At 37.2% G+C, this 26,617-nt stretch overlaps 1 protein-coding gene across 5 annotated transcripts in view; it reads left to right on the top strand.

The window, feature by feature from the left end:
* Positions 1-25,618, top strand: part of LOC108768788 (inactive dipeptidyl peptidase 10) — an 80,807-nt gene extending 55,189 nt beyond the window's left edge. For 3 of the 5 annotated variants that reach the window (XM_018519355.1, XM_018519354.1, XM_018519356.1), the window contains exons 2-13: positions 1,931-2,175; positions 15,148-15,254; positions 15,801-15,999; positions 19,660-19,734; positions 19,975-20,027; positions 20,915-21,463; positions 21,615-21,933; positions 22,275-22,453; positions 22,531-22,753; positions 22,834-23,278; positions 23,752-23,957; positions 24,035-25,618. In XM_018519355.1, coding sequence (XP_018374857.1) covers positions 2,074-2,175; positions 15,148-15,254; positions 15,801-15,999; positions 19,660-19,734; positions 19,975-20,027; positions 20,915-21,463; positions 21,615-21,933; positions 22,275-22,453; positions 22,531-22,753; positions 22,834-23,278; positions 23,752-23,957; positions 24,035-24,136 — 2,559 coding nt within the window. In that variant the 5' untranslated portion in view covers positions 1,931-2,073 and the 3' untranslated portion in view covers positions 24,137-25,618. Of the gene's footprint in view, positions 1-1,930; positions 2,176-8,146; positions 8,358-15,145; positions 15,255-15,800; positions 16,000-19,659; positions 19,735-19,974; positions 20,028-20,914; positions 21,464-21,614; positions 21,934-22,274; positions 22,454-22,530; positions 22,754-22,833; positions 23,279-23,751; positions 23,958-24,034 lie in introns of those variants that run through there. The other 2 variants (XM_018519357.1, XM_018519358.1) reach the window with 2 other exon arrangements.
* The last annotated feature ends 999 nt before the right edge of the window (positions 25,619-26,617 follow it).

The raw sequence follows: 26,617 nt of genomic DNA, 5'->3' as shown, positions 1-26,617 counted from the left end.
CCCCCCCCCCCCTCTTTTCCTCGTTTCCGCGACCTCTCGACTATCCCTCCGTCCTCTCTCCCTGTAGTCCCTCCCGCAGCCATCTTCGCCGAGAGGTATGGATACCCACACAGTCTACCGCGCCACTGACGTAACCCTTCTGACGTCACATGGAGCTAACACGGCGCGCGCTACCCCTGCATCCCCCACAACGAGGACAACGCTCCCTCTCGCAGAAGAGGCTCTTAGCCTTTTTTTCTCCCTTTATTTTTGCGCTCTTACTGACATATCAATGTTTATCAACAAATGTTTACGCTAAGAGGCAAGAACGACGTTAACAGAGACGTTTACTGCAGCCCTTTCGCGTCATTGATCGAGCGACAATTTGATATTTATTTCAAGAACATGATTAAACCACGACCTGTACACGAAGATAGTATTAATTCACATGTATTCCACATATTAATTATTACAATCAAGGTCGCGTCATGATGATATATCGTAAAATGGTAGATAATAAATTTTATTTCTACATCTTTCGATATTCATCGTAAGAAGATACAAGCGTGCATCCTTGATTATTTGTGAGGAGAGTTTAACCTTCATCCGTAATCATCTCCTAATGTCGTTCAAAGTTTTTGATAAGATAATTTCTCAGTTGCTGTCGTATTAAAATGATATTATGATAATCGCGTTCATACTTTATAACTCGAGATGCGAACGAGCTCAGAATTCAAACTCAATGTAAAACGATTTTCGTCGCGTAAGACTTTGCGATTAGCCGAGCTGTTTAATTTTACAGATGTATTTCCGCCCTCTCCGAATCTCCAGCGGCGCATTATTCCACGTAACGATGGAAAAATAGGAGAAGGAAAAGATCGATCGGCCTCTCGTTGCCATCCCTTCTCTTCCCCCGCGTCTCCTTTGTATTTCTTTTACGCTCCATAAATTCGCAGTAGCCGAAATCGGTACTTCGTTATCGCGATCTCGTTTCAGTTACTGAACACATACCGTTGTAACTTTGTTGCACAAAAAAAAACACGTAACAACGGGGTTAGCCAAACTTTTCTTCCTCTCCTTCTAATACAAATCTCGAGTTAAACACTGAAACTTTTACGCGGAATTCGGGGCGTTGACTAATCGTACCGCTCAGATATTAAATTCCTTCGGAAAAATTACGACGTCGAGCGTCGAAGTGATCGTCGATTGGCATCTGGTAACGTTCGCGATATAAAAATATGAATAAAAAGATACAACAAAAATTGGGACGAATTATATAATTTAATAACAGATTATTGTCTTGAACAATTTGAAATTTCTTCTTGTGATTTTGCCCGTAAATATATACACAAAAAATTTTATTAAATCTTAATAGATACATATCTCTTTGAACAGTACTAACCTTGATAAGTAAACATTCACTTACAGTAAATAAATATTTATTGAATAAAAAAATGATAGTTAAATCACAAATGAATGATTTTTGTATCAAATAAATATATGTTTATATTTAGTAAATGTTTACTTAGAATTATTCAAACTAATATTTATTAAAATTTAATTTCTTTTTCCAGTGTATGTATTTGAATATATTGTGTACAATTCAGCTTTATACCGTACTGACAAGTTCACGGCTTCAATTTAATGTTATCTCTGTATACCACACTTAACTCCTGGGCCGAAGTTAAGATTAAGTTTCACTTTCCCAGTTTTCATCATCCACGAGCTTCATCATCTACAATCTCTCCTTTATCTCTTTTTGCTTTTTTGCCATCCTTCGATATTCTATCTCTTCCAATTCAATATTCATCGGCTTTCATCAATTCAGTCGGTAATTTCACCGTTAAATTGGTCGAGTGTGTATACCTTTCCGCTGCTTCACGCCATATTTTACCGCGCGCGCGCGCGTATATAAATTTATTAAATCTCGTTTTCTTTTCCTTTTTTTCAGGTGAGGAACTGTGGATTGGTGTAATAAAACCTCGGCCCCAGGAGTGGCCCGGGGGTTACCCTGGGGACCTTGGAGAAGCGATCGTGCGAAGACGAAGTGGCTGAGAACGACGAAGGACACGGGAGGCGGAGGAGGAGGCCGCTATGAACGCCAGCGTTAACATCGAAAGGAACTCCTGGCGGCTGCCTCCCGATGAGACCGTCCAGGTCGCCGATCCCCGTTCAAAATCAGCCCAGGTAAAAGAGGTAAATCGCTCAGCCGGCTCACCAAGTGGTCCCTATCCTAATCTTCGAGTACTTCTTGTGGATTGTACGATCAGGTTTAAATGCATGTAGATGTACGGTCGATGGATGGAAGTTGATACGGCGCTAGTACTGATTATTAATTCGCGAACGTTTACAAAAAATCAAGCTCACGGTCGAGACGCGAGTTAATAATCTATACTGTGCAATAATTCACGGTTTTTAGATTGAAAAGCGTAGAAAAATAAACAAGATTGATGTAATTTATTGTACTGGATTGTTTAGTATAGTCGCACAATGACAAATCTATGAATGCATAGAATCAATCTTTCTTTCATATACATAATCCTTCAAGTAGTTGAACTAGTGAGATAGTTCCATCTACACGTCTCTAAAATGTATTTAATATAAAAGTACAGTAAATATTAAAATGTGGAAATCAATGTCACTATTTTCTATCTAATAACTTCCCTATGAAAATTTCAGAATAATGTGCAATATAAAGTGATAGCCTTGAGACACAAATCGAAAACTTTGAAAATATATTAAAAATCTTGAAACATTTGAAATATTATTCAAAATAAAAAATGTTTTAATCTTATATTTTTAAAAAATATATTTTTTCAAAATTATTTAATTTATATTATTATCTTAATTATTATATTATAATTTGAAGGATCGTTTTACATATATAGATAACAATATATTTATAGATAACACTTTTGTCTTTAAGAATGTTAAGTGTTTTAAATATTTGTAAACGCTTTTAAGGGAAGATTTTCCAGATAATTCAAAACTTTCCAGAGTTTCGAGATATTCAAAACTTTTAATGTTTTCAAGAACTTCCAATTTCAAATGATACTCGAAGCAATTTAAATACGACTGAATTATTTCTAGATTTTCGGAAAAAGAATTCATACGCCTATCATTAGATTTTTAATTGATGTTAAAATGTCATGATTGTATGTGTTGCATTTTGCATATCATCCTACATAGACGGTAATGTTCAGTCTGAGTACCGGATCGTACGACGATTAAGCCCCTCACAGGCGCACGTGCTCGCAAAGTGGTAGAATTACTTGCGTTAAGTGCCGATAGCGGCATTAGTGACCACTCAGAGTAATACATTCAAATAGCGTAGTTACGCCGCGTATAAACTACGAATATAACTCGGTAACGAGTATCGTTTCCGGAGCGGTAGTTAGCACAGCAGACTATCACGAGTAGACATTAGATATTCATGTTGCACGATTTTTGTAAATATTCAGTTCTCTCACAAAAGACTAGGCCTTTCCACAAAACACCACCTTCTGGTAGAAAATTCATTGAAATCTCGATAGCTCCAAGCTGTTTGTTTACTTAGCCTTTCTGTGAAAGGGCTAAATTTACAATTATCCTGCGACATTCCTATAACGTTTAGTCAATATCTCAACTTTAAATTGATGACCACTTTGACAAAGGCAGCAATTAGGTACTGCTTGTTCAGCGACGGAATACAAAACCTCTTGACGAGGTGTTTAAAATAAACGCCTTAACGTCTCGTTAACTCAATGTCAACGTTCTCTCGAGTGCGTGTAAAAACAGGCTATGCAATAACGCGTGTAAATACATATAAATTCAGATATGCTACGGAATAGCTATAATTAATTGTGTCTATCAATCGAGCCGTTGCAAAGAAAATGATAATAAAGTCACATATTCCATACGTGACAAAAATATTCAGTTTTTACAAAACCAAGTAATTCGCACGTGTATTTTTTTAGGCACACCACCTTGTTATGTAAAATTGTTTCTTTATCTACCAGACGGCTCTTTCATTCTGGTTTATGAGTATACTTGCAAGTCCACGGAAAGTGTTACTAAAGTTTCGCCCGGTTCCGCCCGTCGTTTATTCGCGATACCCACCTCCGTCTCCGCGCTTCCACGAGAAGTAGTTTAATTATATTTAAATGAACCGACCGTCCAGAACAAAGGCTGCAATCCGACGACATCCTTATTTTTGCGAAAATCATCGTGCTCGTTGAAAGTAAAATATAATCGCTTTCATTATACCAGTCGCGCGGGTTCTCTCAATTATATTGAAATCACTTCTGCGTTTTATTCGTATTAAGTCAAAAACATTGAAAGGTTAAACCGTTTAGCTCGCATCTTTCCTAATTAACCTAATGTTTTCGATCGAATGAATCCTTATAAAAGAGCCATGTATTACACAATAAATATGCATTAACGATCGCCCTTATCACACCCAATCCATTAGCAGAACTATCAGTGAGATTCCACGAACCGTGTCTGCTTGTCCTTTGCTCACCTTTGACTTTTACTAGTTTCTGACTGTGCAAGTCGATTGAAGGAACAAACCATCACGAATATCCGTCAACTGACCCGATTCGCTCTTTGACCGAGAATTCGAATCAACAAGCCTTCATCGAGAGTCATAAATAATTCATATAACTTAACACCTAAAGGATTCTCGCAAAAGGATTCAGAATTGTGGTGAAATTAAACTGTCCACAATACAAAAGCTTTATAATTGATAGATTAACGGGAAATTCATCAATGTCGATTCACTCGACTAATGGCGTAACTTCAGCTAGTCGACTTTTCAACAATTTTTTAATAGCACGCCACGTGTCTTCGGCTGATCGATCAGTCCACCGTTACTCTTATTCGTATGCAATTTTCGTGTGTACGGTGTCCAGTCGATATCTACGAGCGTAAACAAATTTATCACCCGTCGCGTCGGCGGGCAGAGAATGGGAAGAGAAAACCGCAGGGAACAAGGAGCACGCGGCAGCGTGACGAAGAGATTCCGCACGACGACAGAATCGGGAAACTTCTGTTAGCCGGTAGCGCACACAAACCTAGCTAGAGTAACTCGATTATCGGACTACCTGATAACGCGACGAGACCGAAGGATGGCGAGGTTGGTGTCTAGAAGAACAAGAAACCGAGACGCGTTGTGCGGCGGCAGCGTCTCTCCCTCTTCGATATGCATACGCGAGTATACATACACGCCCACGCGTCCCACAAACGCATACAATACGCCTCGACAAACCTGTACACGTTCAGCAAAGCCACTGTCGCAAAACCAACAATGTTTTACTCGTTGCCGTTCCGGCGACCGCCGGTGTCCACGCGCGACATTGGTGTCCTCGGAGTTACACAGAGATTCTCGGTAAATTTCCAACAAAAGAGTTAAATGTCATTCGAAACTCGGAGCACGTGCTGACTTTATCTGACGACGACCGAAACACTTTACGATCGATGGCAATATTCATCACTTCAGTGATACGTAGGGCGTCATATACGGGCTTCCATAAATGGAATCAGATCAAGCAAATAACACGAATAAACACGAACAAATGAACCTTAATCATGGCAAGAACGAGCTCAAAGAACCTCGCACTAATTATATAGAAAAATGAATCCCGGTGAAATAATTTAGTTTTCACATACCTACGTATAAATTATATAATGTAGCTTATAATGTGATGAACAAGAAAACATGTTATGAACACAAAGCTTAATAATGGTCGGATGGATAGTTTTTGAACTACGATATATCAAAGTTCTAAAACTTGTGTTGACAGCACCTTTAGTACACTGTAACTAAAAACTATCCATTGAGTCTTGTGTCTACGACACCTTTTGTTCATCGCATTATAAGCTACATTATATGTGAAGACTATACGGAAAGAATGGTTTTGTCGAAATATCTAAAAATTTATCTGGGTACAGATCTGAAAATAACTCTGTTGGATTATCAAAATAATTATGTAGAATGCTCAAAAAATGTGATTGCTTAAATGTCAAAATCTTTTGCAGCATTGCTCTCTCACTTGCTTGAGTTTCCTCCATAATAATTTTAATGATCCAACAAAATTATTTTCAGATCTGTATGTAGCTAAATTTTTTAACACTTTAACGAAGTCGTTCTTTCCGTGTAACTCATTCACCGGGACTCAATTTCATATTATAAACTACATTATATGTGAGGAGCAGTCTTTCACAATGCGTTTTGTCCAAAATTTATAATTTTTAGAAAACAAGAAAAAGAGCCATAAAAAAACTATGTGTTTTTACAGAAAACAATTAGAAGGTAACTAGTTAACCTTTAGATCGCCAGGATTTTAAAATTCAAAATCATGGATAGATTCCTCATAAAGCCCTATAATAATCTACAGTGACGTGCAAAAGTTTCCGGCCAGTGACATTTTGTATTCTAATTTATTTAAAAAAGCCCGAGAAAATTTTAATCATTATCAGATGTTAGTATAAGATTTCGTTATCCACATTTTGTACTAATACGCGATAATAGTTAAAATTTTATCAGGCTTTTTTAAATTAGAATACAAAATGTCACTAGCCGGAAACTTTTGCACGCCACTATATATGTTAATGTCTTGGCCAATACATACATAATATATATATATATATATATATACTGTGTATATATATATGCCTACTATACGTTGTTCGATATGTACGAGTCATCGCATGACACCATATAGCGTTATACCGACGGTCTAGAGGTTAAAGGACATAATGCACTTTGAATGTCTAGGTTTCTTCAACACATAAATTGATGATGAAAAAATTGCTTTGTGAACATCCCAGAGCAGCTTATAATGCCTTATATAATATGAATCTTTCAATACTGAATACTACGTCACCTCTAAATAAAAAAATTAAATTTTGAAAAATACATTTTGAAAGTCTGCTCTTCATGTGAAATCTAACTTACTTCACGGGACCTAATTTTCTATACTACAATTAGTGCAAGATCTTTTACATTGACGAATATGTTTCTTTTTTCAAGGGAAAAAGCGCTTGCTACGTTCGTCCATGCATAAACGTTTGTTCGTGATCGTTCATTCTTGCTAGCCTGATCTTGGATTCACCTTAATGTGACGTTTCGCGTAAATTTCCACCATCAACGTATTCTTTTCAACTGACTTAACAACCAGCATACGCTTGGCGTCCTTTTAATTTGAATGGACGCACGGTGTGGAAAATCATTACAGCTCCTAAGGAGGAACCACTGCGTTGAAACTGCAGTTTCGTAAGTTCAACACACGCCATTTCCCGGACTTGTTGTTGCATCGCAGCCAGCACGTAGAAATCTTCATGTTTGCGTTTGACTTCCGACGTTGCGGTCCCCGTTTCTCGGAGCGCGGCTGCATCCTAAAACCGCTTCGTCCTCGTTTGTCATCACGTCGAAACTCTCGCAGAATTATTTCCAACCAGATACACACGCTTAGGAATTAATGCTCATCGTCCGACAATTTTCGGATCTTCCCATCTCGTTTCGTGCACGAAATCGCACAGTAAAAAGAGCTCTGCCGGCAGGGAAAATTTTGCCATGTTAAAAGCAGTCGGCGTTATCGGCGCGGCTTGCTTACGCTCGATTATCGGCCCTTTTGCACGACTGATCCCGTGACCCCGAGAGGATCGTACGTGAAGCGGCCTCTCGCGTACGTGTGTCATGCACATGTGTCACCCCTTTGAACTTCCTGTCCGAGTACGGCAAAAAGAGCAGAATGCCGGGAGAGATAGAGAGGCGTTCCTTTGCCCTCAAGAAAATCACGTTCACATAGTGTGGCGTGGTTAGTTGGATGCCGACGGTTCTGGAGAACGGACTAACTATCGACAATGAAGAACGCATAAACCAGAGATCGATCTACGGAATTATGTTCACGGGGACGTTGTGTGATCGGTATCGTCCGCGCGTTATCTCTCGATCGTTTTCGCGGGGCGCGTATCGATCGTGAGTAACTCCACTCGTCGACGATCGACCGCGCGATATTTTGACACGTGGTGTAATGACGTGTGTGCATACGCGCGCGTGTTTACCATTTTAAATGTATATGGATGTATACGTATAGACGAGACGCAAACATAGAGGAAGAACACAGAGAGGGAGAGTCGAAAGGTGGGCGGTGGATAGGCTGAAATACTTGGCTGAAAGGCGCTCAGCAGTCAGGCTAGCGCATCTGTGTCTCTTGAACGGGTGAATTAATTATTGGTGTCGGGTGAAAAACGGTGACTTGTGCCGCACCATTGAGCTCAAAATACACGACGATGGTGCGCAGTGCCGACTATTGTTCGTGACGAAACAAACGGATTTTTATCTCTACGAACGACAGAGGAAGCAGCAGCCATGACTTCCGCCAGTCTCTCGGAAGATAAGCAATCACAGCTTTATCACTTTTACAATTCAAATTTCGGTTGACGATCTAGAAGACGATTCGACGAGCAACTTAACTTGAACGTTATGACTGCGCTTGTCGCAGCCGTGTCGTAATCGAAACGGATCTCCGTAAAGCAATTTAAGCAATCGTTTTACGGGGATAAAACGATAGTCTCTCAGATAGTCTCCGATAGTATCAGATTTAAAAGACAGGCGTTTGACTATAATGTCGCGAATAACTTCAGAACAGTTAGACTTAAACACGCGTATATGTGGAGCACTTTTGCTGTGTAAAAGTGACTGTGGGATCTAGCACCGACAGGTGACTCGGATTCTCACGATGTGCCGTGGCCCAATTTTCTCGCTTCTACGATCACGTTCTGTAACAACTGCATTGTTGCGCACCAATCGGCTGCCGTAAGATTTCCAACGATCAAATTCTGCACTAATTTATTGATTAATTATTAGCAACGTCCTCGTGGTAACACGAAGAATTCTCTCAATCGTGGCTCAACGTAGGTTCGTTCGATATAGTGCAATGCTATTTTATATGAAATTGCACAACGGTGTATTCGCATGTACGGATTGGAAACGAGAATCGCGATATGGTAGCCGACGATGGTATCGTGTGGCATTATTGGAGCTGTAACAGTAATAACGATCGCGTTTCATGAACGTTCTGTGTACTTAGTTATCTCATGACAAAGCAGCGAATTCGAAACGAGAAAACCGCACCATGGCATATTAAATTTTCAGAAACGCCTTATTGTTAGTACAACGCAATTCATTATAGGGATACCGTGCAGCAAATATTGGAAGAAGCTTGCAACCGTTTTATCATTATAGCGATAAATTTTACTACCATTGGTAGTCTATTGCCAGGAAAAAAAGCAATTTTTGTTCGATGGAAATAATATACATTGATATATCATATTTAATTTATTTACCATTAGTTTTTTTTTTATATACTTTTATATCACGCTTTATATATTCTTTATAGATATTTTTACAAATACACTTTTATATGTTTACCCTATATTCTGTTTTACGGACACAGCTTCCAGAAAGAACATTGCGATCGAAAATCTACCGTTAAAATTTAATAGAAACGAGTAAACTTTGCATTCTTGTCAGTTCTTCGTGCTTCATAAACTGACAAAAATAAACTGAGCGTATGCATCATGACCGCGAACATTTGCAGCAATGAATGCAATGTGTCGATGTATCCATATATGTGTGAGGACCTTATCTATCATGCCATTGCAGTTCACTACACGCCATGGTGGAATACCTGAAAACCGTCATGTTGGATTACCGTGCGATCACGATAGATATTTCCTTTGAATTAATCTCTATTGTATTCGTGGTTCGCTCGATATGCATAAGCACAGGCATATTTCATCTGACAAACTATCTCGAATACTTGTTGGACGAACTCATCGTAGCAATGATGAAGCACGAATTAATCAACATTATAGCCCATATAATGTTGCATTGTTATCTTTAACAAGCGGTTTTTTATTTCTCTAACGTTCCGATCAAATGTAATTCATTCGATGCTTTTACAGAAAATTATTTTTTTACGAGAGTAATATACGTGAAGATAGATATTCGTTCAGATAACTTTTGCAAAAAATTTTAATGAACCGACTATCTCGTAATGTTTGGCCACTTGCCAGCTGGCTCTATGAAACAGACACGAGCGATTAAAACGGAAAAAATAAACGTTAAAACAGTTGGAGAAAATATTGAAAGTTCCTTCAGTATATAACTAAAAGCTTTTCTCTGTTGGAACTTAATTGACACAACAAAGATTTTATTCAAATATACATCTTTATTCCTAGCATTATACAGGAGTCATGTAAAGGCACGTATTTACGCGACAGAACGGTAGAATATTTAAAAGCGGTGATATCACATCACGTCTGGACTGCTTTCTACTTTTCCGTAAAGTAACGCGTGACATAAACGATGCCGACTGTCCGCAGCAAACAGGTCTTTTAATTAAACATTCACATTGAAAAAGATTAATTTTCTTTAACTACGTCCATATAAAATTAATATATTATAATAAATTTAAAAAAAAATAAATATATGCAAAAGAGAAAGATAAAGACTGTTAAATTTTGATATATCGAACGAAATTTGATATCAAAGTCTTTTCTTCATTAAATCTTAATATCCGTTCTGCAGACATTTACAAAAAAAATTTTGACATATCTCATTTTAATTAAAATTGAATATTATTTAATTAAAATTTTTTTTATCGCAAAATTTTTCAATCTCTATCAAATATTATCAACTGAGAGAAGAATAAATAAACAAAGCCAATAAATATTCATTATATTATACGCGATTGTATATTATTTAATTCGGTAGAAGTCGTTTCCCATAAACTTTTTTCATAAACGAAAGAAGACAAAGATGACTAAGCAAATGCTCAGCAAGAAAATAAAAGAGAAATCAGAAACCAGCACTGCACCAATATCACCCAAAACTGTCTCCTACACTTGAAATATAATTATTATATTACACGCGAGCACGCAATAATTTTGCATGCAGCAAATATATTGCATATTTTTGCCGCATACAAAATCTAAAAAATGTTAATACATTTATAAGTACAGCGAGCAATTTATAGTGTTCTGATTTCGCACCGTGGAATAGTATACTTTAAGTATGAAACGCACCGGTGATAAAAATTGAATGTTCTATCTCCACAGTTCGCGTTATTGCCGTATAAAGCAGCGTGAATCTTCGCGAAATAATGTCTGCATCGTGCAACACTTGGCAATGTAGATATCAGCTCGCGAAGTCCGATGCCGTCGCGTTTCGCGGGGCGAATTTATGGTCACTCTATATATCTCGTGCCGCACACGTGCACGCGACGCGATGCGTTTTGAATTCAAAGCGGTGGCAAATCGATCGGCAGGAGAGAAGGAAGAAGCGAGTCGGGTGTCGGGAAAGGAAATGGCGAATCGTTCGAACGAGACATCGACGATTATTTATCCGGATAAACAGGTCGGGTCGTCTAAAAGCGATTACCGCACGGCATAACGTTGGCCAATCGGCGCGGCGGTCGATCGTTTGTCTAGTTCGGAGCAACATCATTATCGGCGATATCCGAGATAAAATGAAGATTATTTCGAGGGGATAAATCGCCTTAAACTATATCCCAGGCCGGAATTTCTTCTATCGTTAATGGCGCGCAGTCAAGTGAGAAAGTGAGAACGAGAGAGACGATCTACCTTACGTTTATTTTCCAAACGCGAAGCTATCGGTTATTGCGAGCAATAAGGTGCAGTTATGACATTTGTGTCGTAACTGTAACTGTCTCATTGCATCATAAATTTTACAAACGTAAATACCACTGAAAGGGAAAAATATATCACGCGATGCATAGACATATCGATTTTTTTAAATTAAGTGATTGTTTGCAGCAAGAATTGATTAGGAAAACTACTTCGACGTGTAATTTAATTATTCGGTGAATCACGTGTTTGTCGATGAATCTCTTCTCGTTCCTCTTCAGAGACAACATTTAACTGATCACCGAATGCATTGAAGATAAATCACTTCTCTCGCGGTTTCCTAAAGTGAGAGCAAATTCGCGTGCAGAAACACGTGCGAGGCTGTCCTAACAGGTACATAACGATCCACACATAGCTGACGCCTTGTGCGAAATCCGGTGCGACTCATCTGTATTACATGCACGTGTTATCCGGTATGGTGTCGGTGGTCAGGAGGACGACTATACAGACGCCGGACATAACCCGTATGCAATATGCATAACACAGCTGGTGACGTATTCTATGCGAGAGCGACTGAAAACCGCGGTATTCTTGACGGCAGCGCGATCGAACGTCGCGACCCCAAAAACGCTTTTACGATCTACGAGAATAAAATCCGTTCTAGCAAATGGGCAACTTGATATTTTTACAAGCAATATCTCAACTGGATGAACAACGGTCGCGTTAATTTAATTCTTTAACTGATTAAGGATGGGTTGTACGAGAGAAATAATGGATCCTTTCCAATTGTAAAATCACTAGACACTTTCGTGCACATGGCGACACAAGTTATATTCCAATTGCCTAATTGTGACACAGCGCTGCATATCTGTATTCGGCTCGAGGGCTACTAGTTCGCTATGTAAATAAGTTTGTGTTTTCTAGAGGCAACTATAACATATATGTTATTAATCGCGGCAATTATAAATAATATATAATAAAGATAATTATAATAAAGATTGGAGGACCAGCATTTTGCCTTTTTCTCAATACAGGCGGAAAAAGCTGTATATTTAATCTAACTGTATCCAGAACTATACACAGCTTATATATTTATTTCATTCAACAGAATTTGGAAATTCTTGTTAACATGATCCATCTCCTTCTTGATGACAAATTATGACTCAGACGAATAACGAAATTAACTCGTATTAATACATAAATTTAATTAAAAATTAATCTAGTTATACCGCTATGTAATATGTAATCAAATTACGATTAAGTCATTAATGTACCGAAGATGACCAGATGTTGGTCGAAACGTCTACTAACACATTTAACAATTGTAATAAATTAAATTTATCACTAATTTCAACTAGTGCGTGGTTTAATGCTCCTTATAGCTCATATATATTTATTTCAATTGTCGTACATAATGCTACACTTTATACATTCCTGTGTACGTTTATGTTAAGGTGTGTTAAACAATTGAAAAGGACCCAACAGTTCGCGACAGAACGTCGCACATATTCTCATTACAGGGGAAATAATACATATAAATCATGATTTTATTATAAAGAAAAATTCACCTAGAAGCATTATTGTGAATTTTAGAATCCGATAAGATCGAACGAATTTAGCAGTAAAGGAAGTCTGATTGAACAAATGATTTTCTCAAAAGAAATTATATTGGAAAAGAGCTATATGCGGGCTTACGCCAGCAATCTCGCGAAATTATTTTATTTTTCTCTCTTTTTCGATGCATCAGCCCAAAATACCTTGGCTTCCTCGGATTTCAGTTACTTGAGTAATACGACATAGCAGCTCGTATATTATTTCGTACTTTCCATTTGAAAACAACGGCTAAATTATATTTAGATGAATGAAAAATTTAAAGCGCAATGAGATATAAATGATAGTGTCGTTAAATAATTTACCCGTAAATATTCGCATATCAAAACAATAATTTATAATTTCCATTCTCGATCGCTTCGATTCCTCTATTCCAAACGAATAATTCACGGAATACCTATTTCGATAAATAGCTGTCGCCTCGATACAATTACAAATTGTTAATTACGAAAGATAATTAATCGCTTGATAATTGCTAATTGTAATAAGGAAATGGTTGTGCATTCTGAGGGACAACGCGACAATATGCGAATGACAAAACAATGATCTTATTTATATGCAACGGCAAGCTGTCGCGAAAAACGAATGTCGAGAGTCGAATATCACGTGCCGACAGAAATGTCGCCACGAAATATTTAATTTATTATAGAATGAATGCACGCCAGATATTCCATTTCTTGCGCATTTCAAATTAATTTCGATATAAATAAGCTATTGTTATACATCTCAAATTCAATTTATTTTAACAATAAAAGTATCTTCATTTTGATAAAGGAATATAATATTTATGTGAATTAATTTACTGTTATTTCCCTTTTTTTTTCAAATTTTATTTCCCGAAAGCGGCGAAATTGTGTCATTTTAATAAATGAAGAATATATATAAAATTAAAATTCCGCGAGAATATGTGGCGACAGGCTTTTCTTAATAATCAAAGTCACACATGATTTCATTCCGAGTAAAAACATACAGAATAATGATAATTTATTCTTTGTATACATAATACATACACACATATATGTATATATGTACATGTACAATATATACAGAGTATTTCAGAGACAAACTTCAGAGGATGGATCTCAACAAAAGAATCAACTTTTGTTAAGAAATCTGTGTCCTTCAACACACATTTTTAAACAGCTACTCCGCTCGCATGTTACACTACTAGTTCACGTCCTTTAATTTTGTTTTTGTCAAGACAACAAAGAAAACAAAAACATAGACTATTGTCAGATGTCACTTGCGATCGATTGCGTATTTCATAATTCGAACCAGGGCGCCTAGCTTCTTAAAAATGCGTCGAAGGACATATAAGTTCTTAAATAGAAGCTGTTTCTTTTGTTGAGATCTATAATTTCTTAAAGTTCGTCCCAGAAATTTTTAAACATCCAGTATATGTAATTTATTTCTACAATATATTTTTAAGGCACTTATGATGAATGTGATACATCCATATGTACCTATATTTTTTATGTATATATGTATCCGTTATATTTGTGACTTCGTGATATACACAGTGAAAGTGCTCTAGATGTGTAGATACTCTAGATATAAATTCACACAATATTCACATCGAATTATTTAAGCATTAAAGATTCAGCTTTGACTACTATGGGCCTTTATTTTCACATGTTTATGTATTTTATATCATTTGTAAAATCACTGGTTATGTGTATTTTCACATGTACGGTCCAATCAAATTTTTATTGTTCTTAATGTCTAGATGTAAAATTTTTAAAGTGATGTTCACCAATTTCTCATTATTATTAAATTTTCCTAATTATCCTCTCAATAAACCTTTCTATATTCGAGATTCAAGATCTGCATGCCCTCTTATACCAATCCGCTTATGCACTATAGCTTGCCGATCGATCTCGCAGATCGACCGATAATTACGTAAGAGATTGTCTTCTTCCACAGGATTTAACGTACGCGGACGGCGGCCACAATTGGCGGAGTATAATTTTCTCACTACTAGTCATCGGTTTCGTTATCGCTGGCATTGTCACAGCAATTTATCTCCTCGGGTGAGTTCGCATTACATGCTGTCTTTGTGTGTGTCTGTGTGTGTGTTTCCCCTTATTTTAACTTTTAGTAATCTAATCCTCACAATTCCATCAGATATATACCAGAGAGAAAGACGATTGAACTTTTTTTCGCAGACAATATAAAATATTAACGTGCACTAAAAAAAATTTACTAAATTTTAATAAATATTTGTTTAAATAGTACTAACTGAACTTACAGTAAATAAATATTTACTTAATAAAAATAATACTTAAATCAAATTAATGGCTCTTGTATCAAATAAATATATGTTTATATTTAGTAAATATTTAGTTAATACTATTCAAACAAATACTTATTAAAATTTAGTATATTTTTTTCAGCATGTATATCACTTTTAACTAAGACAAAACTTCTGCCTTGACTGAAAGAGTACACAAAGTAAAAGAGATACACACTTGATCAAAATACAATAGTTTCGATTCGTTTATTACAAATTACTATGAATGCTTGAAAAAGCTTGTGTACTGTTTTGTAAATTTGCTTTTCCTTTGATTTGTTTACAGGTACGTTGACGAGCTCTTGTATTGGAGTGGCAGGCGTCTTACGTTAGACGAGTGCCTTCGTGATGACCTGACACCGCACAGGTTACCACCGACTTGGATAACCCATGAAAAGTTCGTCTACCAAGCCGACGATGGTTCTCTCACCCTTCTAGACACCCGCAACAACGTCGTGTCCCTTTTAGTCTCTAATCATACACTTGTACGTATACATACAGTGCTTATCACGTGTTCTTTGCGCTTCGTAAGAGATACATAAAGATAAACTTTACCGATAGTATAATATGGCACAATATCATACAAGCGCCCAAATTTTATACAAGCACAATGATTATTGCGTATGATGATAAATTTGCAATCGTAAATTTGTCCCGTAAAAGTTATAACTACGTATGTTCATTAAATAATTCTCTATTATATATACATATAGTATACATATATACATATATCTGAACCCCATTTAACAATGAAATTGCAATCCAGCTTTCGCAAATTAAATATTCTAAGGATTCGCAATGCAATTTAAGACTCAGAAGACAAATTTCTATTGCAATTACAAACTTTTTTCTTTTAAATTTCCTTATTGACAAATTAGATAGAGTGCGAATTCTTAGAAGGAAAAAAATAATTGGAGTTATTTAAAAGAAAGAGAGTTCTATAGATCGAGCGATTAAAAGAATCGTTTATAAAGAAAAAAGGTATTATGCTCTCTAATGTGACGGAAAAGAATAAAAGATTAAAGTCATTTTAAGAATGAGAATCTAAAAGGCGAGACACAAGAAACTTGAAACCTTCTTTCTCAAGAAACTCGAGAATTATTATTTTTATTAATAAACTTTTTAAAAAATCACTAATACGACTTAACTTTGATTACACTTCATTTCGATATTTTATAAACACGCAATTTTGATAAAACATGATTTGGATATAAAATATTCAATATCAAAGTAGACTTGTCATCTGAATATCTAAATTATTACAAATAACAAATAAATATGACTTAAAATGTTTAAATCTACAAATTTTAGAATTCAAAGAGCGTTTAAAAAATATTATTCTAATGCATTATTTAATTAACTAGCGAATTAATTAGCAATAAAACTTTTACGATTGCAGAATCGCTCTGCATTTAATTATGCTGAAACTAATGTTTTTAAATTATGCAACAAACGGATGTGTGCAATTTTGTAAGACATAAAAGATGGGATTGAGCATGTTTTTTTGATCGGCTATATATAAATTAAAAATTTATAATTAATTTAGACTTTTGTATACATGTATCATCTCGTGCATAATTATTACCGATTAATTTATCATCCGCGAAATCAAATATTAAATGTTATTCGAAGAGAGAAGTTGTCATATACTGTCTAAAGTAAATATATTTATTTAAAGAATCAATTTCATTTGCATAGGTTAATTAGTTCGTTTTACATTAAATAAATTTTGTTTGGAACATGATGCCACAAATAAAATCGATCGGCAAACATTGCAACTGGAAATACTGGAGCGAACGAGTTGTCAAATTTTCAGCAGCCGACGCCAAATTCATTCACGATAATAATCCTTGCCGGATCCGAGCCACTCGACCAAGAGAAACGTTATTTCCATCAGATTTCGGCGGAGCCCTAAATCACCAACCACGGCAGGAATATCCGCATTAGTGATGCACCGAGGTATCTTAGCTCCCTTGGTATCTAATCCGCCGATACCGAGCTATTGTCGCGTTCATCCAGGATTAATTGGAGACATGACCCTCGCACTTGCCAGATAATTACGCGCCAACTGCCTACGTGCAGATATATTTCTGTGAAACGTGCAAATGCGAAGAGGAAGGAAAAGGAAAAGGAATAAATCACAGAAGAGAAAGGAAGAAATAAATATGGGAGGTTTCCGTTCTTTGCTTGCTATTTCTGATTTAACCTCTTTAATTGTTGCATGAACAGGGAAAATAGCGGAGTAGACTTATGAATTAATAAACTTCTAACTTGTAGGATTCGAAAGCTCTCAGCTGGAAAATAGTTTCTAATTATTGGCTATTTATGATTTAGCCACTTAATTGTTGCGCGAGCAGAGAAAATGCAACACACGAATCGGAGTAAATATGTACCGCTAAGCTGAAGCGGATAATTTCTCCTGCGCAATAGTTTGTTTTTCATAAGTTCGAAAATATAAGAAGACACATCTATATTCCCATACAAAATACTGTTTTCAGTTTGTTTTCTTTCCCTTTCGAGTTCCCGGTAGATTTCTAATTGAGACAAACAGTCAAACAACATTTCCGAGCGTTTCTATATGGTGAACATTTTTATATAGGATAGGGAATATAACCTGAACCCTTTATCGAAAGTCACTTTTGTTCAAACGATCGGCAAACCAGCCTGCCTTGCAGCGTATTGCGAAACAAAGACTGAACCGCATATAAAATGGAATCCGGAGCATCCCACGGTTTACCCAGGGTTGCAGGCACGCGCAGGATAAATATGAGGAATTCTAGATACTGCGATATTGCGTTTGAGGTTCAATGATACCATCTCAAGGTATTTCGATTACACTAGGCTCGAAGCGGGAAAAAGCAATAATTAAAAAAAGTCTTGTTTAATTATATTATTTCGAGAACTCTAACGCGCCACGTTCTATGAAGAATGAAATATAAAAGATGCTGTTCTTTAAAACTTTTAGAGTGAATTGTCTCTCTCTGAACAATGAAATCTTACTCTTAAAGATTGAAAATTGCACCTCGCCTTTTCAAGACTGGCTCTATTTTCACTCTTTAGGTGAGATTCCACTCCAAAGAATTTAGGGTGTGTGAAAACAATTACAGAAATGTGGGAGAATCACAAAATGTACAAGGTGTCTCCACGATGAGCTCTAATATGGGCAATGAGAGAAAAAAAAGAAACGAGAAGGGAAACGGATTATAACGAGACAGAAAGAATGATCGATTTAGGTAGCGGTAGCAATAATGCGTGCGCAAGAGAGCCGATCCACTTAGTCTGGACAGGTTCCAAATCCGCGTCCTTTTTCTCTTTTGGACCGAGAGGCGAGGTATAGACAAGTGTATATGGCGCATTGATCCGATCTGGCGTCCACCAGGACACGCCGCGTCCGGCTCGTCTCGCCACTCTTTCGGATACAAGTATCGACTACCAGCGGTATTCGTCTATGCATAACGCTATACTACATACTTGGAGGTAAACCGATGAACCCGCTACCAATCTTAATAAAGCCAGTTATAACTGCAAACGTAATTGAAAATTTATTAAATTCTAGAAACGAGATAAAATTACCTCGCGGATTAAAAAGGAAAAAAACCAAGCGGAGGCGGACTGGAATCAGAACGCAGGTGTTCAGGCGCGATGTTAATAATAAAACAACTCCTCTTTTATGTACATATGAGAACATTTTATCTTTTAATTTAAGTCCATTCATTTTCAACATTTAAATCACAAGTGGAATAAGTCTTACAAAAACATAGATATCAAACATTAAAAATTAGCTTCAAGGAAATCATTCTCACTAGAATTTAAAATAATACTTAAAAAATATATATATAAGATATAAATTACTGTGTCTGCACGTATAAAAAACTATTAATATAATAATAATAATAATAATAATGATAACGCCAGAATAAAAATTTAATAAAATTGAAATATATTACGCCAGAATTAAAACTAATCTGATAAAAATAATTATAAAATCGGAAAAGATATTTTTTATAAGATAAAAGCATTTCGTGTGTTTACGATGAAAGCTTTCGCTTTTATCAGCAATATAACCGACTTTTTAATTCTAATGTTAAGATCGGATTTTGCTTAATATTCTATAGAATGTAATCTTTATTAAACGTTGTTTCCAGAGACAACTGAACGTTCAGGACTACGAATGCAGCTCTGATCTACGTTATGTATTGTTCAGGCACAATGTCAAGCCGGTAAGTAGCTTAAACGTGGAAGTCTCCCTCGAGAAAAGTTTTTCGCGCAGCAGCTGCATCCTAACTTTCTGATCCGTCGCTTATCGATAACGCTCGGACGTGTAATACGACGCATGGCAATTTAGTTGCAGTTAGCTGTCGATTATTGCTATCGAAAACACATTCACCTCTGCACTACAGATTCTCTTTTTTCCTAATCGTTTTATATTTCATGTGATACAGATGTCGACAATTTTTCAGGTCTTTCGGAACACTTTCACCGCTCTTTACACCGTCTATGATGTCACGAACGAGTAAGTATATTAAATATAAAAGTATAATTTTAGAAATATAATTATAAGAAATTAATTTAATACGTAAAAATAATTGTTAAAATATTAAATAATATTAAATATTAAATAATAAAAAAAATATTAAATATTAAATAATAAGTGAATTTAATCTGTAGAAGTAGATCATAAATTTGAAAAAAGGCCAATAAGAGCCGACTAGATGCATATGTACGTGTATATAAATTTATTTATTACACAAATAACGTAAAAGTAGTAGACGCGCTTCAGTCCTAGCTTTGAATCCTCTTCAGTACATAAATTAAATATAATTACGAATGCAAATAAACATGTATTATATATCTTCATATTTAAATCTAATGAGAATCGTAATAATAACTTTTAAATGAGGTGCATGGTCAGATAAATGATTCAGTCATAAAAAGTACTTATTTTACTTATAAACCAACTACTTTTTACACGATAATGTGGCTTATTTTTAAATTTTTACGACGGTTCTCATTAGATTTAAATATGAAGATGTAAACATGTTTATTTACATTACTCATAATTACATTCAATTTACATACTAAGAAGGATCTAAATTAAGGGCAAAACATCTACTATTACGTTATGTAATAAATGTAATAAATTTTATGTAAAAAATGAGTTCATATACATACGTACATCCATTCGGTTCTTATTACTACTTATCTCAATTTATGATTAAAAAAATATTAATCTACGAATTTTCATTCTCACTTTTTTGTCTGATTTATTTGAATCCTATCATCACTATTTTTCCGCATTGAATGCGTCTCTAAAAATATACTTGTATAAAAAGAACGCACTGGAAAATAAAATCACTAACTTGCATTATACATTAGTTTTTATAATCTTTTATTTACCAGCCATCATACACCCATTCGTCTACAAGCGTCGCGACACATGCATCAGACGCGATTACAACATGCCGCCTGGTTGGGCAACACATCCAGTCTCCTGATGATCTCCGAGAACGACATTTTTCTTAGAATGGGACCCGCGTCGACGGAGGATACCCGCTTGACCGACACGGGCGTACCTGGGGTGATCTATAACGGCGTGCCCGACTGGTTGTATCAAGAGGAAGTGTTACCGAGACCGCAAGCGATCTGGCCCAGTCCGGATGGCACGCATGTCCTCTACGCCACGTTCAACGACACCAGAGTGAGCGCGCTTGAGTTTCCTTGGTTTGGTACACCGGGTCAAGATGGAGTCGGACCGAATCCCCTGAGCGCGTCCAGGTCCTTTCCACCTTCGAGATCGGTTAGATACCCGAGACCGGGTTTCGCCAATCCGGAAGTCGATTTGTGGGTTATAGATCTTAGTAACGTGAGCTCGGCAAATTACAACGGTACCGGCAACGTCACGTGGCCAACGAAAATAAAATTGAGGCCACCGGCACTCTTGGATGAACAGTATGTTGATTTATTAACAATTACTTTTACCTTAATTGCAAAATACACGAGATAATTTGTAGAAAATATAAATTCAGTATTGGAACAATGATAAGGCATCGGCTTCGCTCGTTCATAATTCTGAATTAATGAAATTCGCGGATATTTTCAGAGATTACTATTTGATATCGGCCGGATGGGTCGGCGAGGACGCTTCGCAGATCGCCGTCGTCTGGATGACGAGGATGCAAAACCTATCTATAGTGTCGGCTTGCCGCACTTCCACGTGGGAATGCGAGGTGACCCACACGGAGCGGGCACCCGAAGGACTGTGGCTGGACGCTCAACCGCATCCTCTCTTCGCTCCAGACGGCGATAGCTTTCTGCTGTTGGCCACGGTGCAAGAAGGTGATAAGGAGCACTTCACGCACATAAAACACGTCACACTCACGCAACAAAGAATAGCAGTACTCTCCCATGGTCGTTACGAGGTGAGTGGTTTGTAAAATCAGTATACCATGAGTTATAAAGCTCTTTAGACAATTCTTATTAGAATTTAGAATAGAATTCTATTTAATACTTTATATGCTATGTAATATAAAAAGTCTTTAAAGAATCATAATACACACGTTTAAAGTACACGACATGTAAAACTAAATTCTACGCTACAAATTAGATCATAAGTAGTGGATCATAAATTATTATCAGGAATAATCATAAAAATATAATAACGAACATACATATGATGTACCATAACGATTAAAAATATACATATAGTATATAAAAAATAAGAAAAAAGAAATTTTAATCGCGTAAGTGCTTTCTAAAACAGGTGAGCGAGATCTTAGCATGGGACACCAAGGCACATCTCGTATACTATTTAGGTACTAGAGAGAAGAGACCTGGCCAAAGACATCTCTACGTAGTACGCGATCCTGCCGCGGACGATCCTCGTCACTTCGAGCCATTGTGCGTGACGTGTGACCTTGGAGATGTTCTTTGGAGTAGTAGGCAAGTTAAAAAAAAAATTAAATCGATGTAATTGATTATCGGTCAAATAAAATTAATAAACAAATTTGTTGCTGCAGGTTCTATTACACAAATTGCACACATTTCGGTGCTTCGGTCAGTCCATCGGTGGACAACAACACGCAGGGTTACTACGTACTATACTGCGAGGGTCCCGGCCTCCCCCTCGCCGGCGTGCACATGGTGTCGACGCATAAGATGATTCGCGTGCTGTACGACACAAGGCTCCAACGCGCGGAAAAATTGTCAGAACTGGCACTGCCTACCAGACGAAACTTTGAGGTAGATAATTGATATTGCTACGATTTTGTCTCAATCTTGATCAATTTCATATTGATATTACAACTTGAAATGATTGGCAGGTGCCACTACCTCAAGGTTGGCGGGCTCAAGTGCAGCTGCTGTTGCCGCCTTCGTGGCGGGAAGAGCTCAGGGACGCGGCGTTTCCCGTACTCGTCGAGGTGAACGGCCGTCCTGGTAGCGAGGCCGTCACAGACAAGTTCCGAATAGATTGGGGAACGTATATGTCGAGTCACAACGACGTAGTCTATGTGAGACTGGACGTACGTGGCGCTCGTGGTCAAGGAAAGAAGGATCTTTTCAGAAGGATAGGCGGCGTCGAGGTACAGGATCAACTCACTGTGCTAAGACACCTTTTGAAGACGCACAAGTATCTCGACGTTACCAGGGTCGGCGTATGGGGATGGGGTTACGGTGGATATGTGACTGCTATGGTCCTCGGTAGCCAGGAGAATGTCTTCAAGTGCGGCGTAGCGGTGAATCCAATCGCTGATTGGATGTATTATAGTAAGCATATAAATTTCGTAAAAGCATATGGAGTGCACGGAAAAAATGATTTTATTGAAGTATTTAAAAATTTAGCCAGATTTGAAAATAATTTTATTAGAGAATGTCAAAATTTTTTACAATATTTCAAAATTATTTTCAGATTTGTATCAAGCTAAATTTTTAGGTATTCCAGCAAAACCGCTCCTTCTGCACTAGAAAAAAAGTCTGGTTACATTAATTTTGGAATTCTAATTGAAAATAGACAAATCAAAATCGTCTGGTTGAACCTGTTAAATTCCAATTAAGATAACCAAAATTTTGATATCAATCAGAATATTGGTTATCTCAATTAAAATTTAACAGATTCAATCAGAAAATTTTGATTTGCCCGTTTCTTCGTAGAAGAACAAATTAGACGAGATGCTCATGAACCGAAAAAAATTGCAAAAAGTCTTGTTGACACTATTAATAATTGCTTTCTTCAACTGCAGATTCCGCGTTTACGGAACGAGTCCTCGGTGCCCCAGTTGAGAATTTTAAGGGCTACGTGGAGGCTGATCTCACGCAACGGGCGAGATTGGTGCCTAGTCATAGCCTTTATCTTCTTCATGGCCTAGCTGACCTCACAGCGCCTTACACGCACGGCGTTGCCTTCGCCAAGGCTTTGTCCGAAGCGGGAGTCATCTTTAGATATCAGGCAAGAGAACGAAAACAAACGACGCAGGTGCGTTGAAGAGTACTCGAGCTAATTGTCGCTTCCTTCTTTTGAAACAGAGTTACGCGAACGAAGATCACGCCCTGAGAGGCGTGCTCGAACACGCTTATCGTTCCATGGAGGACTTCCTCGCCGAGTGCCTCGCCCTGGATGCCTCCTAGTGCCTCAATCCGAAGAATCCTTTGTTGTCTCTAGTGCGTCTATTTCCAATACATCCAAAACGGACGTTAATACGAAGACTCGTCCTCGAGGTCACGGCAATTACACTCGTAAACGGGATGATCTTCTCGTTTAGAGCCTGAATCGCGATATAAATCAGGCCGCTGGGAATGCGAAAAAAAGCGAGAACAATCGTTTATCCGAATAAACGAAGAAAAGAAAAGAAACGCCGTTTGACGAGCGTATGCATGAGTTTATGCGGCAAGATGGAGACTGATAGAAAGAATTACAAAATGGAAGTAAAATGGCATTTGTATGAGCAATATCGTTATGACGTATATCATTTGCCTATAGATTCCTCTTTACTACGGGAAAATCATTCACTTTTCTTTGTGGATGTGCATCTAGCGATATTTATATTGTCAAACTATGAAAAAATCCAGAAATCACGAAAGATATCCGATAAAAACGAAGATCGTCGTCTGCTTAATTTTTGTACATTAACGAATGATGTCGCTCGCGTTTCCTGCGTAAATTCAATATGATAGTTTCATAGTTTGTTAGGCAGTATGAATTCTTATTAAACAGCGCGAGCGGCTTGTTCGACGACGACGCATGCGTCGCAAAAGTACTGAAGAGTCAAACGCGCGTACATGCCGTGAAATCAGGCGAGTTTCGAGAAGTGGACAAAGAGAATGAGGCGGGTGTTCGAAAGCGCAGACCGAATTATACTACGTATGGAGCTTATCGACGGCTTGCAAATCCGCGTCGTTCGCGTAGCGTCATCGGAATGATGTTGTGGAATCGGTGCCGAATGTTTGCGAGCTCGTCATTAATGTCTTGCTGTGTTCCAAGTCCCAAGGGCGCTCATATAGGAAAGGCCTGAGATTTCGTAGCGAATGACTGAAAGGCGAAATAAATACGGATTGTATAACACTTCAACGTACAGAGCTTATTGGGAGTCTGCAAACTTGCACTTTTCTTTGTGCCCTACTTTTCAAACGGAATTTATTGAATCACAGCGCTCGAATAACTCCAATATATGTCTCGATATGGGGGACCGGCTCTGTGGACCGTAATCGACGCTTTTACGGCGGGATTGAGAATCCCAGAGAAGGTCTCTAAGGTCTCTCGAGTCAAGCTAAACGTATGTTCGGAAGAAAGAGTTTGCAAGCTTCCGTCTTACACGTTCTTTTTTTCTAGCTACGTCACTGGTGCCTCCCCGATTTTAAACGGAGAAAAAGTATCTACGCCTATGCGGTGACGTTCGTCCACAGCCATCGACATATATATATATTTACCATTATATAGAATCCGGACGGTTACTATGAATTTTGTGTTGTACAGCTTGGCGCCTAGTTCTATGTATCGTAATGTTATACGCGTAAAAAGTTGTTTCACACAGATCCTTAGTATCCCCATCTCGATCCGCCCCTCCCCCTTCTCCCTACCCGTTTGAATTTTGAATATTTGTACATATATATATATATATACAATATATATACACAGTGTATTTTATTTTAATTGTCCCAGGCAAATATCCCACAAAATATGGAAGATATAAAAAAATGTTTCAGACAAAAGTTGTATGATTTTGAGGAGGACATAAGATGGTATCATTGGTTTGACCTTAGATGGCGTTGTCAAGGTCAGACGAAGAGGTCACATTAAATTTTTTAAATAAAATATGAGGGGAACCTCTCATTTTTTATTACATATTCTTGTAGTTTATCTCGAGAGCTTTTCAAAACACTATAATAAAATATTTTTTCATTAAGTACTTTTTGAGTTATGAGGCTTGAAAGTCATAGTATGTACCGGCATTAGCATTAACCCAAAGTGTCCGATCGACGGCTAAAATCTCTTGAATGTTGTTCAGAATCACGACCTCTTGTTCCTCTTATTTTCACTTTTGAACTAAAAATTTATTTCTACGTAAAAATGAAAATAAGAGGTACAATCTCCAATAGTCTTGATCTTAACAAATGTTATCCAGGTAATGATCCTGAACAACATTCAAGAGATTTTAGCCATCGGTCGGACACCTTGGGTAATACTAATGCCGGCTCATACTATGACTTTCAAGTCTCATAACTTGAAAAGTACTTAATGAAAAAATATTTTATTATAGTGTTTTGAAAAGCTCTCGAGGTAAGCTACAAGAATATATAATAAAAAATGAGGGGTTCCATTTGAAAAATTTAATGTGACCTTCGTCTGACCTTGACAACGCTATCCAAGGTCAAACCAATAATACCATCTTATGTCCCCCTCGAAACCATACAACTTTTGTCTGAAACATTTTTTTTTTGTGTCTTCCATATTTTTCGCGATATTTGTCTGGAGCGATTAAAATAAAACACACCGTATATACATCTGGAAGAAATGTGAAGCTTCTTCGATGAGGTCCCGCGCAGATGCTTGCAGGAATCGTGAATGATTCATAGATAGGGAAGAGCGATATCACTTGTTTTTAAATAACT

This window comes from Trachymyrmex cornetzi, unplaced genomic scaffold (assembly GCF_001594075.2).
Source record: "Trachymyrmex cornetzi isolate Tcor2-1 unplaced genomic scaffold, Tcor1.1 scaffold83, whole genome shotgun sequence".
NCBI lineage: Eukaryota > Metazoa > Arthropoda > Insecta > Hymenoptera > Formicidae > Trachymyrmex > Trachymyrmex cornetzi.
This window is presented reverse-complemented; position numbering and strand designations above follow the sequence as displayed.